General features: G+C 58.8%; 1 protein-coding gene across 1 annotated transcript in view; it reads left to right on the plus strand.

Annotated features, from left to right (window-relative positions):
- LOC119111065 (collagen alpha-1(I) chain) overlaps positions 1-18,119 on the plus strand; it is a 41,815-nt gene that overhangs the window by 10,256 nt on the left and 13,440 nt on the right. Inside the window, exon 2 of the mRNA XM_037234891.1 lies at positions 2,578-2,816. Coding sequence (XP_037090786.1) covers positions 2,618-2,816 — 199 coding nt within the window. The 5' untranslated portion in view covers positions 2,578-2,617. The remainder of the gene's footprint in view (positions 1-2,577; positions 2,817-18,119) is intronic.

The raw sequence follows: 18,119 nt of genomic DNA on the forward strand, positions 1-18,119 counted from the left end.
TCGAATCAGGATTCGAAACAGGGTTCGAATCCCGGTTGCCCCATGGCACCTGAGCGCTAATTTCGCTCATGTCGCTGGCGTTCAATTAAATGGACTTGACTACGCGCGTTTCGTAAAAAGGACAGGAACGACCTCGAATTGAACGCGATCGTGTGAGTTTTTTTGTGGCTTCTGGTTGGAAGGTCCGGTGTGTTGCTGTCTTCAGATGAATGCCATCAGCTCAAGTTATTCGCTAGTTATTGATTACGTTAAAGCTGGTATGGCGTAGAAATTACGCGCGACGCTGAACCATTGAATCCATGAGAACTACCAAACAAGATAAAAATGTGTTACAAACACTGCAAGACATTTATTAGGTATCATGGCGTCGACTTACAAGCTTATGTACCGGCTGTTCGGACTGATGCCATAGCTCATTTGCCAGATAAGATATGAGCTGAAATGTTTGCACCGTCTTTCATATGGTGTCCAAGCATGGCCTCTGTTTAAATATTGAATCGTCCGTGTTCTAATCTAAGATGTCTTGTTCAGCCAGCCCTGGCGATAAATAATGCAAAATGGGCATGTTCCATTAGGCCCAAACAGTATATGCTAGCCTTTATGGGCTAACGGGGCCCACTGCCTTGGTCGGAGGTCCCATGCCGACCTTCTGTGTGTCGGGGATGGGAACAGTGAAGGCTACCCTCGGAGGCTCTTCCGTCCGCACAGGTGACAGCGACGTACAGGTGTACCCGGAAGGCTCGGAATATCAATCCCGAACATTCGACATTGGCTTGTGCCTACTTGTTCTTGCCTAGCATTTCACCTTGGTGCGTTTCTGGGGAAACATTTTTTACCATGACCAAAGTGTTCTACTAATCACGCACAAACACTTTTTCCGAAAAAATGCGACTGAAATTTATAGAAGCTCTCTCGATTGCGGCTGTTGCCGTGGAATCTCTGCAACCACTTGGCGTATTGTTTGGTGATCTTTGATTTTTGGGGTAGATGGTACATTTCCGAAAAGTCTTGATGTTGATGACGGCGACGGTCTTAGATCGCGACCTCTTCCTACGGCTAGCCAGAATAAACTTATTCTTCTCCCGTGTCAGAACCGAAGTATGGTGAGAGGAATGGCTTTAAATTTATATCGATGTTCCGTCATGCAACAGCAGTTGATAAAAGCTACCAAACCAAAAAAGGCCGGAATGTTTTTCAGGACCTTTGTCTCTGTGGAATTTCTGCCCTCGACCTTTGGTTTTTGACAAAAATTGCAACGGCGACCTCGGCTCTGGGGATTCATTTTTGGTCCCCGTGCGGCATTAGGGGTGAAGTTTCGCAAAATGGATTGAGGGTGGGGGTTTGAACAGTGAAAAGTGGAGTAACCTACCACTAAAATAAACGAGGATCTCCCCGGCATTGTTCTACTTTTTCTCAAAGTTGGAGAGTTCGCCCCCTTCCCCCCACCCGACTGAATAGGAAACTAAACCCGGTGTGGTATGATATAATAATATGAATAATACCTGGGGCCAAGTGAGTGGGTCTTATCCCGTTTTACGTGGATCTTCGTCAAACGATGGATCTTGGCTCATTACGTAGACATCATGCATAAAGATAAAGTCAGCCTTCTGATTTCAGAGTTGGATCTGGGGGGGGGGGGGGAAGGGGTGGAACTGCGACGGCGAAGCTGAAGCCACTGGCTCAGAAATTTGTGCACGGAAAGCCGAAGTGGACGGCTTCAATCTAAAGAAACGGGGAGCTTAAGCTGAATCCATATGTTCGTGAAAATCGTGAAACTAAAGCCGAAGTGGAACCTAGTGTTCAACATGGTGTTACGATATCAAAACCATTTTGGGTGTGCTAAAGCCGCGTGCGATCAGAAAATATAAATCAAGGCTTACGGAGCAATTGAGACGAGTTGTAACAAACGGATGCGTCGCAGCCGGAAAAATTGCATGTATAATGCGGATGACGGGACAGTGAAAACTCGTGTAAGTAACGTCGCAACTGCATGGAAATAATCACCAAGTCAGCGCCGAAGTCTGGTCTAAGGCGGCATGAAACCGAAGCCGGACAGGAAACCGACGCCTGACATGAAACCGAAACCTGACAGGAAACCGAAGCCGGAGCCATGGTTCAAAAATTGTTGGAAGGCGAAGATAGCCGTTTCGAAATGACAAAAAGCTGAAGCGTAAACCAAAAAAAATCGTCAAAAATGCTGCGAACCCCAAGCCAAAGTCAGTCGTGAAAAATGGCCTGAAGCGGATACCGAATCTGAAGCGAAGAAAAGTGCACCCTTGCCAGCTGAGGCCGAGCCCAAAGCCGGCTGCGACCCCCATGCCTGGTTGACGTTCGGCAATATTTGTAAACTCCACATGCTGCCGTGGAATGGCTCGTTTGGTTAACATAACAGCTTTCAGCAGGCCGCAAGGTCGGTTCAGGGATCTTGCCAGCAGCCGTAAATACCCGGTTATTGGCAATGAAGCCACGGTTAGAACAAGAGGGCCTTTTCACAGTCGCGCTTCTTCTGTGTTACCTGCCATCGGCAACCGTCGCGAGCTGCTGAACGACAGCGTACTAACCGAACCCCTTCCACAGGCACGCATGAACCTGCCGGGGGCGCGGTCGTAGCCAAAGCATGATCAAGGAGCCGAAAGAGTCGAAGAAGGCGAAGCGGTCGGGCTCGGGCGGCGCGGCCGGTCCGCCCGACGGCGGCGTGCCGCTGGGGCTGACCGGCTCGCCGCCGCTGAAGCCCGACCCAGAGGGCCTGGTGGCCGCCGGGCCGCCGTCGGCCGAGACGGGCCCGTCGACCGACGTCGCCCCGACCACGCCGCAGGGTGAGCACGGGGCGCGCGTCGCCCGGCCTGGGCACGGCGGCTGACTGGGGCCGACTGGGTCACTGGTCGGGGCCGACGGGGCCACTGGTCGGGCGTCTCTTTCTGGAGGCCAATGGGAGATCCGTAGGGGTCTTAAGTCGAAAACACAAAATCCGGATTAAGTAGAATTTCATGACATTTACGAGTAGAATTGTAATTCCAAGACATTCGATGCAATGCAAAAGTTCAAGAATATTCAGTGCTTTGTAAATCAATGTGAATAACGAGCCTGTGCTCTTATTAAAGAGGAAGTGAAAAGTGTCTACTTTGATTTACACTGTTCTTATTGCCCTTTGTATGATAAGGGCAAAGGCTCTTATATCTTCTTACCCTACTTCGCACTTATTTGAAGTATGCCAATAAACTATATCCGAACTACCAACATCGTAGATATCGCAGCCCAGTCATTCAGTTGGAAGATGTCTCTGCACAGTTCGTGGTTTAATGTATCAAGGTCCCCCTCCACTGAACATTTGCGAAGCTTAGCAGATCGCCGCACGACGCTGTCCTTAAAGGCCGAGGAGATCCACAGGAATGATCCAGAATTCGGGGTCGGGCTCTCGAAGATCCGTTTTGCATCCATTGACCTGTCTGCATGACGGTGCGTTCCGCATCGGCAGGGTTCCGTGGCAGCGGCGGGGCGGCACCTCAGCCTGCGGCGTTCGCTGATGTCGCACCTATGCCACGCCGTCGGTCGATATCTCGGGAGGCACCGAAGCATGCGTCAGTGCAGTACATTTGTGGCGTTTTTGGTCCGTAAGCGTATTGGCCCGACACGAACGGGCGGAGGCAGTTGATGCGGTTGGTTGTGTAGGGGCATGGGGCCGACTTAAAAACACTGAGGAGGTGGTTCGCATGGCGGCGCGACCGCGCGGGCAGGACAGCTGGATGCATGCACTCGCTGCATTTGGTGTTGCAACCTCGTCTATCCTTTCCAGCTGTTCGCTTTCATTTCCAAGTTTTCCTGTATTCACTTGTATCTGTACGTCTATGGAGGAGTTTTAGGTGGCGTCGTCTGCAAATAGTTATGAAGCTTCTGTACGTTTCTTATCCGCGTTCTTACTTTCCTATCTGTCTTTATGTGGCGAGGTGTGGACCACATATAACGCTAGAGTCGTTCTTAAACTTCTTAAGGGACTCATATAGTGTTGTTTGCGGACTCAGCTCTCACTCAGAAGCCTCCAATGTTTGCCAAATTAGTGTATGTCATGGAGGTTCAGATGTATTTAGGTGCGTGCCCATGGTTCAATGTTTGCCCTCCAATGGCAGCCTCAGACACCACTTCGCGCTATGCACTCACCGTCGTCTTTCGTCGCTATTATTTAACCGGGCTGCGCAATGTGCAATGGCCCGGAATGATAATGATTTCTGGTTTTCGAGAAAACGTTTACCCCCTGCACGGTGTTGCGTTACTAGACCGTGAACAGGTGTGCAGCGTAGGATCTTTGCCTCGAGTGCCGGAGGCCATTGGCAATTTTGAGTCGTCCACGCACTGCTGCTAGATTTCTTTTCATTTTCTTCCACTCATTTGCTTCATTTTCGCCTTTTGCTTGGTGTTCTCTTGAAAGGACTATGCCATTGTGCGTGCTCTGTTCCATCAGCTGATTTTATGCGTGCTTTCGTGGCTATCACGCCAACGTTTTCGTCGTGGTGGGATCGTTTTAGAACGGCGTCTAACCACTTGAATCCCCTACGTGACAGTTTTTTCTTTTGCACTGTATACAGCAAGACAAGCGTATGGTGCGCTTTGGAATGTAATGTTTAGTCGACTGCCAGGCTGTTATTATTGTTCTCCCTTCTTCCGTATTATCCTCTGCCTGATCGTACAGACAAAGCTATCTTTCTGACATTGCCGGTCACTGCGCGCCCCGACCATCGCGAAGACTGATGGCTGACCAGGCGTGGCCCATCTGTCGGAGCCTGGCGATATTGAGCTGGGTCGGGCCGCCTTCATCCGACGGCTGGCGTCTGCAGCTGCAGCCTCCGCGCCCGCCCGACAGCTGGACAGTGCGCTCCGCAGACCTGATCTTCGCCTCTTGCACTCTGCGCTCGCAGCTGGACCGGGCCGGCACACGCGCTGCGGCGAGCCTGGCGCTCTGAGCCGGTCGCGGCCGGGGGTGCATGCAGAGAGGCGTCGTCGCGACACTGGCAGCCGCCGTCCAGCCAGTGTCGCGGTCGCTCTTGATCCGTGTATGCGTGTGTTGGGCTTATCGGAGCACTGATCCGACCCGATGAGTCCGCAGCCTGTGCGGATTTCTGCCGGTTCTGTGCGCTTGTCGTCCGCTTCTGTGCGCTCCGTACCGGCTCGTCCGGAACCCGTTGCCTCAATGCGTGTCTGGATAGGTGGTGGGCGCAACGTCAGCAGCCGATGTCACCCGTAAGTGCCACGTCGGCTCGTCCGGCCGCCCGCTCTGGTGATGGTCCCTGGAAGCGTAGATTTTAGGCTTTGTGCACTGCTGGCGTTGCGGGGCGTTCGCCTTGGCTGTCTCCTCCGTTCCTCTGCACAGTGGCCGGAGGGTACGAGAATGGCCTGGTGTCGGGGCTACACTGCCAGTGTTTGCTTCAGCGTCGCTGGCCACCACTGTAATGACCGTTTCACTCGTGAACGCTGCGCCAGCCGTGATGGCGGCTTCGGCACCAACCGAGGCATCGGCACCGTTCAGGAATGGCTGCCTTCGTAGACGGCCGCAGTGGCCCGTTTGTCCGACCGACGGCTGCCGCTCCAGAGCAGCGGCGGCGCCGCCATCGTACGTGGCGTCGCCGCCGGTCGCCGTCGGCCCGGTGTCGCCTCGGCCGGCGTCACCGGGTGGCGCCGCCGTGCAGCCGCGGCGCGGCCGCCGCCGGCGTGGTGATTGGGGTCAGGTGCACTCTGCAGGCAGCCAGCAGACGGCGCAGCCGCCGGCCCGCCTCCCACGGCCGGCCGGTGCGGCCGGGCGCGGGCCGCGCGGCGACGACGACGGCCAGCCTCCCACGGCCGGCCGGGCGGCCGGGCGCGGGCCGCGCGGCGACGACGACGGCCAGCCTCGTACGGCCGGCCGGGCGGCCGGGCGCGGGCCGCGCGGCGACGACGACGGCCAGCCTCGTACGGCCGGCCGGGCGGCCGGGCGCGGGCCGCGCGGCGACGACGACGGCCAGCCTCGTACGGCCGGCCGGCCTGCGGCCGGGCGCGGGCCGCGCGGCGACGACGACGGCCAGCCTCGTACGGCCGGCCGGGCGGCCGGGCGCGGGCCGCACGGCGGCGACGACGGCTGGCGCCGATGCGTGCCACGTTCCCGGCCCGGTCTCTGCGGCGGCCGCTTTTTAGCCGCCAACGGTGGGGTGATATAGTCAAGAAAGGATTGGGCCTCCTTTTGGTTATTGAATGCTCTTATGTTGAAAAGAACTGATCTGTTTTGCAAGAGGAATTGGTGGAAGGCAGATGTCAGGCAATGGCTGGCATATACTATGAAAATAGTTAACGTTTCGAGCACTAGTGGTCAGGAGCAGTCTCCTTATGCTATACCCCAATGATTGTTTGATATCTTCAATCATCGGTCACCCTAGGATTGGTGCCTTCTGACCTTCTCGTATATTTATCGTCTTTCATCATCGACATACGGGCTCATGATGATAACATGATACGTGTGTATCCAAAAACGTCTTTCATCATCGACATAAGGGCTCATGATGATAACATAATACGTGTGTATCCAAAAACCTCCTTGGTTCTCGGGTCTCCGTGTCAAGCGATAGGCATCGTCGCTTGTTGACCCACGCCTTGGTGTGTTGTGTTGGTGTGTTTGGGCTGTAGTGACGCGTGATCCTCGCTCGCGGGCGCTCGTGCGGACCAAGTCACCTCAGTTGATCGGAGGTGTGTATAGGCTAGGACGTCCGCTTGCGGTGTGAGGGTGACGTGATTCTGACGGGCCGTGGATGATCCAGTGAGGGTGACCTTTCCTCTCCGTGTGATGCGGATTAGCGTGCCTGGAGCTGGCCGGCGTTGATCTGTCGGGAGGGACGGGCTCCGTGAGAGGGCGCGGACGGCGACCGACGGCGACGGCGACGGCGGCTGCGCGGCGCTGCCTGAGGGCCGGCGGCTGCCCCGTGAGGTGTGGCCTCGGGTGGGGGCGGCGGCCGTCTGGCTGCCGGGGCTGGCCGGCTGGGTCGGGCCGACCGACCGGCCGCAGTCTGTTTGGCCGGGCGTCGGCCGCCGCCGCTGGAATGCGACTGGAGTGCGGAGGCTGGACGCGGGTCCGGCCGGCCTGTCGCGCGGCGCGACTTCAATCGCGCGCGCGCCGCCGCTATCTGCACGGCGCGTCTCAGCGAGGCCCACCGTCGCACTCCTGATTAATTGATCTATGGTGCCTCTCGCGAGACGCTAAGCCGGCGTGTTCACCAAAGATACGCGGGCCGCCGGCCGCGGTGCGGCGCCGCCGTCAAGGGCGATTATTGCCTGCCGCGATCTCGGCGATGTTTCAATAGGGCCGCCGTCCTGGCGGCGGCGCGTCAGGCGAAACTGGTATTTAGCGCGTGCGAGCGCGGCGGCGGTGTCGCGGCGCTCGGCGGACGGGCCGAGTCGGCGCCGGCCGCCGGGAACAAAGGCGGCGGCGGCCGGCCGCCAGTCGGGGTCCGCCGAGCCCAGCCGAGCCGCCCGCCCGCCCGCCCGCCGCCCGCCCGGCCGGCCACCAACAAGTGGCACTGATACATCAAACCGAGCGGTCGCCCGCCGCCCGATATTGGCCGATGCTTTGTGTCTTATCCGCGTATCCGTCAGTGGAGCGCTGACGGTCGGGGGGAGAGGGCGGTGACGGTGCGGCCGACGCGGCGCGCGGTGCACGGCGAGACGCCCGAGTGGTGCGTGGGAGTGCGTGGCCGTGACCGGCGCCGGCGCCGCGAGCGTCTCGGGTCAGGGATGGCCGGCCGACACCGCTGTCAGCGCCGACCGCTCAGACCATGAACGCCGCGATGACAGTGGCCCATGACTCAGGTGGGTGAGCTGCGCGGGTGGCCCGTGCCGGCTGACACGGGACACGTGATTCGGATCGGGTCCTGGTGAGCTACCGGGTGGTTACACGTGACGTGGGCCAGGTGGTGACTTCGCCGAGTGACGCGCGGCTCGGGTGTGCAGTTGTTACCGCCTTACCGTGAAGTGGTCCGTGATTGCTGGTACCTTGAAGTGAATGACTGATGAATGTCTAGTGTTGGGAATTGCTTGCGACGCAGGTCAGGGATGGGTGCATTGAGTGACCCACGGCACAGGTCTGGGATAAGTACCTTGTACTGACCCACGACGTAGGATCAGGTCAGGGATTTGGAGTGACCACATTGGATTGGCCTATGGCACAGAGTCAGGTGTTGGTACATTGGAGCGAGCTATGACGGTCAGGGATGGGTACCTTGCGGTGGCCTGTGACACAGGGTTTAGTGCATTGGACTGAACTATGACACAGGGTCAGGGATTGGTGTATGGGAGTGACCTATGACAGTCAGATATTTGTATCTTGGAGTGAACTTTGTTACAGCTCAGGGATGCCTTATGACTTGATGACCCACGGCACAGGGTCAGTGATTGGCACATTTGAGTAACTTATGTCACAGTGTCAGGGATTGGTCAGTGTAGTGACCTACGACGCGGGCCAGGGCTTTGTACTTTGGGGTGACTGACAACACAGGGTCAGAGATTGGTACCTTGTAGCAGCACAGGTCAGGGATGGGTGCATTGGATTAGCTTAGATACAGGACATACAGTACCTTGGAGTGGCCTCTGGTTACGACCTGGGATTAATAGTTAAGGTTAACTTATAACGGGGTCGGGGAACGGTGTCGTGCAGTGTCCTTCGACGTAGATCAGGACCTAACGCCGTGGGCCCGGCATAAAGGTCGGGGACGTTTGCCTTGGAGTGGCCTGCTAGGCAGCTGAGGGTTTGGTTCTTCGGAGCGGCTCGGCACTTGGAGTGACTTACAACTGAGAGTCGGGCCTGGTACCGTGGGGTGATCAGTGCCACAGGCTGGAGGAGGGTTGGGGTGACCCAGATCAGCGGTTGGTACGTTGGGCGGTTTATGGGGCAGTCCAGAAATTGGTTTCGTGGAAAGGCCAATGGCTCAGGGAAGGCGCGATTGCCTGGGTTTAACTGATGGATCAGGTCAGATATTGACACACGACGGTACCAGTGTCTGACCTTGAGTCATGACTCAGGTCAGGGATGAGTACTGTGGAGTGACCCATGACTAAGCTCAGCAGCTGTTGCCCAGGAGTAGCGCATGACTCGGGTGATTTCGTGATGTGACGGCGGCCGTGGAGTAAGCGCATGCTCGTGACTCGGGCTGACTCGACGCATTGACCAGTGACCCCGTGAGACCACACAGTACGGGGTACGTCACCATGAGGTCACACTCAGGGCACGGAACCAGGACTGGTTACCGGGCACTGAAGTCGGATCCATGACTCACGGTCTGGTGAAGGTCTGGCGCCACTAGAGGACTAACGGCCAGTGCCATAGTAGGCGCCATTGTAGGGCAGAGCCCAAGATCGAATCAACGCCAGGGCTTGTAGCGTGAAGCGGCCACTGGCTCGCGACCTGTGGCTGGTCGGGATTGTTTTCACGGTGGTCAGGAGGGTCCCAATGAGGATAGAACCCTCTCAGCATGACAGCGTCTCAGAAGTGGGCGGGGCAAGCTAACTACTCTGACTCAATTTGTCTCATGTATGAACACAGCGTAACTGTCACGTCCCCGTCCCCCCGAAATGAGGGTCGTATCCCCCTCGCCCTCGCCCCCCCCCCCCCAACGCTGTTCCCATTCTTAGGAGGACCACTGCGGCCGTGGGGGAGATAAGTGATATGCTCAAGTGTGGCACTACCTGCCGGTGGTCTGCGGTCGGACACCTCCGGTGCGCAAGTTCCCTGTGTGGAGGGGGCTCCCGTTGCACGCGGAGTCCCAGACCAGTTGTCGGAGGGTACCTGTGTTGTGAGCACGCGGAGCCCCAGACCAGTTGTCGGAGGGTGCCTGTGTTGTGAGCACACGGAGCCCCAGACCAGTTGTCGGAGGGTGCCTGTGTTGTGAGCACACGGAGCCCCAGACCCGTTGTCGGAGGGTGCCTGTGTTGTGAGCACGCGGAACCCCAGACCAGTTGTCGGAGGGTACCTGTGTTGTGAGCACGCGGAGCCCCAGACCAGTTGTCGGAGGGTGCCTGTGTTGTGAGCACACGGAGCCCCAGACCAGTTGTCGGAGGGTGCCTGTGCTGTGAGCACGCGGAGCCCCAGACCAGTTGTCGGAGGGTGCCTGTGTTGTGAGCACACGGAGCCCCAGACCAGTTGTCGGAGGGTGTCTGTGTTGTGAGCACGCGGAGCCCCAGACCAGTTGTCGGAGGGTACCTGTGTTGTGACGCTCTGGCTGTTGAGCCCACTATATGTTGGCTCGCTCGCGTAGCTGTGCTTTGGTCGCTTGACGCGTATTGTGAACCTGGGGAATTAACGCAGCAGAGGCGTGGGGATCGACAGTTTCAATGTTTGTCTTTTACGGAATGAAAATCATGATAACAGAAGTGAGCAGCCGGGAAAGGGAGAGCATGTTTGCCCCCACATGACATGTATTTCTTGCTGCCATTTCGTCTGCTAAAAGTCTGTGATTCAGTTGAGGGGTGTTTGGTGCGGCCCGTCGCCGTTGGGGATCAGAGTCCACGCTGCGCCTAACTTGTTTCGTAAGCTCTGACCCTGCTCCCTGAGCGATGTTTGGCTCACGAGATAATATCGATTCGGGCCTTTGAAGTAAATGTCGCCGAGGGTTGTTGAATGTGTCATGCATGTCTGAAGCAAAGTGGTCTGAGTTTTGGCAGTGATCTGCCGCCGACCGCTGCCGCGCGCCGTCAAATGCGGCTGGGCACGGGCAGCCAGTCGCGCTGCGCGGCGTGCCCGCGGCGGTTCTGCACAATGGCTTAAGCTGTCTGTCACCCAGTCTTTATTCGTGTTTCTACGCGCGTCGTTTCTAGCACGCCGATTTGACTGGATTCGGGGACAGGTGTAAAACGAAAGAGAACAGTTGCAGTAGCCCCGAGTCGTGCTCGACAGGTCGGACCGGGCTCGAACCCGTGCATCGGCTGCCCCTGTTTCCCTGCTTCAGTCGGGCAGGGGATCGCGACGTTTGTGGTAGCTTCATGCTTCGCGACATGATCGAAAGAGCACACCGATGCCACCTGCGCTGGTTGAGGCGTTTGGAGGAAAGGAAGGATGCTGACAGCAAAACCGGACGCGGTTTCTTGGTGGGGGACCGGGGGACACTGACAGGTCACCCTGTTGATGGGCTTGCCGTCGCACTCAAAAGCTAGGCTGTAGTGCTTTGCTTTGTTGACATGATTCACTTACCCTGTTTACATGGGCAGCTGTGATTCGAATTGAGCCGGGACCCGTCCTCGATCCGAACTATCCGGCCCATGTATACACTCACGCGCCGTTCCGCTGATTCGAATCGTGCGCCGGAGGAAATCCCTTCCCGTGAGAGGATCATCCGTTCAGGAAGGGATTTCGTCCGAATTATCGGCCGTCAGCTGTCTAAACAAAAAAAAAGAAAAATGCCTGGCGCACGCAGTTCTGTTCACGGCCATTTCAGCTTCGTTTGGTGTTGCCGCTTTTCCACGGGTTTTTAGCTATTGCTCGAGACGGTCCAAGTCCAAGATGGTAAAGGAAAAGAGAAAGAAGGTGAAGTTGACACCATGCTGCTAAAACTACCCTTATTATTGAGGGCCTTGAGGGGCTAGCAGCACAGAAATCCTCACGTAATTTAGCCTTGCTAGGCGCGTGATCTATGCAGACAGCAGGCGTCGGCGGTGCTTGGTGTTATCTTTCCGCCTAAAGGTTAGATTAATTTACATCTGGGGCAGGCTCCATGCTTCCAAAAGCCAAATGGAGGTAATATGGTCATTTTATATAGCTTTGACTTGTTCTCACTTTAATTTTTGGATTGCTCAAAATTCTTGCAGAGAATGCCTCCAAGTTTCTTTCATTAAGTTAATACCTTAAGGCCCCAGGAGTGTTTTTGCAGGTGTTCCTTAAATTAGGATGCTGGTTCCTTGTCAGTTAAATTTGTGTGAGAAAGGTAGCTTAAAAATTGCTGCATGATATGACGGATGAACAAATATAGATCATTGCAGTCAGCTCGGAATGTGAACTTTTTTAATGGTAGGACCGAAATTGCCCAATGACGGGGTCAGAACAGCAAGAAAGCAAATGTGAACACTGGATGAAAATAGTTGTCATCATTACTCTGCTAAATCCAAGTTTGTGTGTTCCATGTGCAGGAAAACAGTGCATAAACTAACACCTAACGTGATGGCACATGCTGCATGGAGAACACGTCTGTTGCATATCATCACCTGTTTTTGTACTGATGATTAAATATGTCACCTTGGTGCTTTTTTGTGATGGGTGTCTGCAGGCCATGAGGTAGGTACTTGAACTGTTCAACAATTCTTGCAGGGAGTACCAATAGTTTTTTGCATTAAGTGAATACATAAATGCCCCAGGATTGATTTTGCAGACATTCCTCCTGTGACTTGAACATTTGGTTGACCACCTATTGGCAGGAGGGATGTGCTGGATATTGGTGACTGGCTCGTCAAGGAAATATGAAGCTACATCACACTGGTAGACCAAATGGCAAGGAAGCCGGGGCTGGAATATTTGTTTTTGATGCGATTAGGCTGCTTGTTGCTTGTCGGTTTAGTGTGTGTGAGATAGGTAACTCAATAATTCCTGCATGATGCAAAGGATCAACAAATATAGGCAATAGATCATTGCAGTCAGTGCAGAATGTGAACTATTTTTAATGATGGGGCCAAAATTGCCCAGTGATGGTTCCAAAATGTCAGGAAAGCAAATGTGAGCACTGGATGAAAATAGCTGTCATCAGTACTCTGTCAAATCCAGGTTTGTGCATTTCATGTGGAAGAAAACAGTGCATAAACTAAGTAAACCTAACATAATGCCACATGAGGTGCAGAGAACATCTGTGGTGCACATCATTACCTGTTTTTGTACTGGTGAGTAAATATGTTACCTCGGTGCTTTTTTGTGACATGTATCATTGCAAACCATGAGGTGGATAATTGAGCTGTTGTTATAATAAATCATTTGTTATGAATTTTGAGCCCAGATTGCATTTGTCATGACAGCTCTGGGGCTAGTTCACATGTTATGATCTTTGGACTGTGCGAACACAGCTGTTTGTGCCACCTAGCCATCAGTCTATATCAGCCAATACTGTTGACTGCAAGGATATCAAAGCAGTATTTCAACCCTAGTATGTCAAGAAAGCAAATAGCTGCATTCTGACTTGCCAGTCCATGCCAAGTCTAAATGGCAATGCTGCCCTCAGGTACTGATGATGCATTGGATGGGGAAAGACAACATAGTTACACAATTTTTGCCACTAACTATGTAGCATTCATGAGTCATTTCTGTAGCTTAGCTCACTGTTGCAGGCTGCTCATAAATGCATTAGTGTGGGAGTAGGTAATGTGTTTCTTGGGCTGCGCAAAGTAGATGACATGATGCTGGGTGGCATACTGATATGAGTGTGGTAAGTTTGTGCGTGTCGTTGGCCAATACAAGAAAATACTGATTTCCTGCTAGCCAAAGTTTCCCGCTAGTAAAAATTTGCATATAACACTGTTTATGTGACAGATTTGGCAGTGCTGACTGCGCAACTCTTGTGTTTCAAGTGCTATGGCTTGTGCTGTAGCTATAAAGCCTATGAGTCCCGCACAGATCATTTTTCCAACGGAGTCCATCTTCCTCCTCGCCCTCAAAGCTGTCTCGCGCCCACCATGGCTCGTGACATTCGCCATCCATACGCAGAGTACCGGCTTTTTTCTTCTTGTTTTGTTCAGTTCGCCTCAAAAGCGCAGTTTTCGCCCATAATCCGTTCCTTGATTCGAACTAAGCGGGATCGAACTATCGACCGTTAATCCGACGTAAAGCCGGTTTCGCCCATGTAAACGCCCCTCGCCGAGAGGGTTAACGTCGCATGATCCGTTCCGATCTTAATTCGAATTATCCTCGGCTGCCCATGTAAACCGGGTAATTGATGCTGATGCCGGGTAAAATACCGAGTCATCAGCCTTGCCACGCGCCCTGGGATCATTCACCGCATATCCATTACTCACTGGCTCTATAATCATTAGCCCCTTCTCTGACATCCAGCAGTCGCATGTTCTCTCGGATCTCCCAGGCCGGCTCACGCGAGCTGCCGGGGGTCCGCGCCCCCGCCCGGCGCCGGGGTGTACCCGCTCACGCGTGGGTGCTGTTTGTCGGGATGGGGAGGGGACGGTGGCGTCTGGGTTCGAGCGGTCGCTGTGGTCGCGGCGGCCGCTCGAGAGGTGCCGGCCCGACGCCGGCCGGCGGTGGACGCTGCCGTGGACGCGCGAGGTCGTGCGGTGGGGCAGATCCGGGCCCCGAAGCTGCCCACCTCTCCGCCGCCGCGCCCTTTGGCGAGCTCCGGGTCTCGCGCCAGGCCCGCCGCCGCAGCCGCCGCCTGGAATGTGTGCGCCGGTGACGTCAGCCGGCGGCCGGGACGCTCCCCTCCCCTCCCTCCCTCCCTCGGTCGGGACCCTCCCCTCCGCGGCCGCCCGGCCGGCCGGCCGCCGACCGGGAGGGCGGCCGACAAATGGCACGTCCCCCTCCGCCGGCGGGCGGCCCGGCCGGCCCGACACCCCGCCGCTGAGGGGCCGGCTGCGGCGTCACCGGGGTCCGCGCGCCCGCCGGCCGCCGCCGGCCGCCCTCCGCCCGGCCGCCGAGGCGGTCGGCGGCGACGCGTCGACCGACGCGCACCTGCGACCGCGGCGACCTTGTGGCGGTGCGCTGTTTTCAAGCAGTAACGATGCCGTCCGCGCAGGTGTTTCATGAACACTTGGTGTGCGCCGGAGTGGCGGTCGGTGTGGTGGCACGTCTTGTCACGAGGGACCCGTTTTACGAGCCGGTTGGAGTCGCTCGCGCTCGCGCCGTGCCGGAACCTCGTCCACATTCTGAGCGCGCTGTTGTTGGCGTCGGATGTCACACCTGACGCGGCAGCCGGTTTAATCTCGCGCCGCATCTCTCGCACGGTGCGCGGCTCCCCTGCGCGCGGCACCTGTCGCGGTCGCACTCCTGTCGGTCTCGACAGCAGCCGCCCCAGCGTGGCGGCCGGGACTGTCATCGGGCGCCGACCGGCTGCAGCGGCGGCGCCGGGCCGCCGGCCGGCCGGCGCCGCCGCCCGCTCGCGCCCGCGTGCCTCGCCGCGCCGTCGCCGGCGCTCGCGGCCGCTGGCGCCGCCCGCCCCCCACTGTTTGTGTGCACTGCCGGAGGGGCCGACCCGGGCTGCCGCGCGCGGCCCCCGGGAACGGTGGCGCTGAGGCGCCGGCGAGAAACCGCCGGAAGGGAAGCTGGGGGACGGGTTGTTTGCCGCCGTTCGTGTAACTACTCTGCAGTTTGGAGGACTGTTTGAGTGTTGACTTTCTGAGAGTTGGATAACATTGCGGATGAAAGAAGCGGCTGCCCTCGGGTGTTCTGCTGTAGTTCGCGTCATTTTCGGCAGGACGGTGATAGCTAGAGAAAGCTTGCGCAGAAAGGGATCATTCAGGACGGTGGCCAGCGCTCGACAAAGTGGCTGCCTTTCGGGAAACTGTTTACGTCGGAGCCAGTGAGTCACCTCGCCAGTGTACCCGGAAAGAGCCATGACTGGCCGAGCGCGGCCGCTTCCGGCAGAGGCTGTGAATGCACCTGACGCGCTCCCAGCCGGCGGTCCGCGCCGCTGCCATCCCGCGCCGTCACACGCGGTCGCACGCGGACCGGCGCCCCCCAGCTCCGGCCAGGCGGCCGCCGCCGCAGGCCGTCTGGGCTCGGCTGTTGCGACGCTGTTTGGATGGCAGTCGCAGTGGGCCGTCCGTCCTGCCCGGGCGACGGTGGCGGGCGACGGCATCGCAGGTGCCGCTCCTGGCAGCTGTCCTGTCGCAGTGGGCCGTCCGTCCTGCCCGGGCGACGGTGGCGGATGACGGCATCGGCAGGCGCCGCGCCGCTCCTGGCAGCTGTCCTTTCGCAGTGGGCCGTCCGTCCTGCCGGGGCAATGGTAGGCGGGTGACGGCATCGCAGGCGCCGCTCCTGGCAGCTGTCCTCTCGCAGTGGGCCGTCCGTCCTGCCTGGGCGACGGTGGCGGATGACGGCATCGCAGGCACCGCTCCTGGCAGCTGTCCTGTCGCAGTGGGCCGTCCGTCCTGCCTGGGCGACGGTGGCGGGTGACGGCATCGCAGGCACCGCGCCGCTCCTGGCAGCTGTCCTGTCGCAGGCGCGGAAGCTGCGACGGCTCCGAAGCAGCGCGCCGCGAACACGCGCCGGCTGGAGTCCGTGCTGCCGCGGTTGGGAGCTGGAGCGGGCTTTCCAGTGGTGCCGCTCTCCGGCTGCCGACCCGGCTCGCCAAGGCCGGGGCAGCGGCGCGGAGCGGCGCCCCCCGCACGCCCACCCAGGTCACAGCCCGGCTCGGGTCCGAGCCGGCGGCGGCGGCGGGGGCGGGGGCGGGCGAGTCACCGCCGCGTGCACGAGCCGGCCCAGCTCTGCCGGCCGGCTGGCCGGCCCGCGCGGATCGATCAAACTTTCACCGCCGCCGAGTGGATGAGGCCATCGACGGCCGAGCGAGAAGGGCGCTGTCCGGCCTCGCACGGCACCGCGTCGTGTCGCGGGCCGACGCGGCGGGCCGGCGGTGGCCGGACCGGGCCGGCGGCGTGGGGCGGCCGCCCGAGGGCGCGTGGGAGCTGGCCGCTCCCCGCCGACCGTCAGGGTGCCGCAGCGAGCCCGACGGCCGGCTGCCTGTTTACACTTGCAGTGTTGATGTTTCGTGTTCACTGTCGCTGGCAGCCGGCCGGAACAGGGGTTTGATTATGCTCTGTTGTGATGCTGTTTCGAAGTGAGGGCCGGCTGCGAGAGACCGGGGGTCGTCGTCCCGCGCGCCGACGGCGTCCGCTGACGCGCCGAGAGCGCCGGCAGCACCTGAGTCACGACGGCGGGCTGGGGAGTTGGGTTGTGACGCCCCTGCCTTCTGCAGCCAAGTGCTCGGGTGCTCCAGCCATGCCGACGCTGATGGACGATCTGCATTGAGTTTACGATCCCGTTCAGGACTCCTGGTGTTTTGACGCCGCATCAGCAGTGCGATCGGCACACGCCAGCGGACATTCCGTCGGAAAGGCCGATGTTGATCCGCTCGTTATCGTGGCGCGCATTGCCCGCTTCTTGCCGCGCCGGCACAGCGCGCCGGCGCCGCCCGACTCCTAATATGTCGACGGTGGACCGGCCGTTGCCGCCGTGGTGACGGCTCGTGTCGGCTCCGTGTTTGGCGGCGCGGTTGGCAGTGCCCACCGCCGCCTGGGCCGCCGCCGGTGCCGGTGCCGGCTCCGTGTGTGACGGCGGGGCACGCCCACCGCGGCGCCGCGCGCCCACCGCCTCCGCCGGCTGTGACGGCTGGTGACGACGGTTTGTAAACACGAGCGCGGCGCCGGCCGGCGTCAGACCCCGCGGGCGGGCGACGCGCACGGCACCGTGGGCTCATGTCCCCCTTGTTCGACTGCGGGCGAGCCCGTCATCACACGCACCAGCTGCCGTCTCCGCCGTGTTTCGCTGCGGGCGAGCCCGTCACCGCACGTGCTGGTGTCTGCCCACGTTTGACGGCGACGGCAGTTGACACCGCCGGACATCGCCGGTGTCTGCCGTATCTGACCGCGGCGGTGGCGGCGGGTGGCGCTCACCACCACGCGGGCTCGCATCGGTCCTTGTCTGAACGTGGTCGTGGCGGTGGGTGTTGCCCACCGCCACACGCGCTGGTGTTTGCCCGCGTGACCGTGGGGCTCCCCACCACACCGGCTCGGGCAGGCAGCGAGCGGTGCATACAACCGCGCCCGTTCGGGTCTGTCCATGCCTGATTTTTGCGGCGACGGGGGGCATTGCCGACCGCGGCGGTGACAGCGGGCAGTGCCGACCGCGGCGGTGGTGGCGAGCAATGCCGACCGCGGCGGCGTCCCGGCCGGGCCGGAAATCAATGGCTGCGAGCGTCGCCGGCTCCGGCTCCGTCGGCCGGCTATCGACCTCAGCCAGGTGCCAATTTGTGCAGCCGCGAGCTCGGCCTCACGCCGGCTGACACCGGCATCGCAGGCCGCCGCCGGCGCCATCGGCCGATGTCGAGCGGCTGCCGGCGCGCCGGCGGGCAGGGCTGACGACCGAGGGCCGGAGGGAGCGGCGCCGGACGCTCTGTCGCTCTCCTCGGAGGATCAGC

Source organism: Pollicipes pollicipes, unplaced genomic scaffold (genome assembly GCF_011947565.3).
Source record: "Pollicipes pollicipes isolate AB1234 unplaced genomic scaffold, Ppol_2.1 Scaffold_7261;HRSCAF=8764_pilon_pilon_pilon, whole genome shotgun sequence".
Classification (NCBI taxonomy): domain Eukaryota; kingdom Metazoa; phylum Arthropoda; class Thecostraca; order Pollicipedomorpha; family Pollicipedidae; genus Pollicipes; species Pollicipes pollicipes.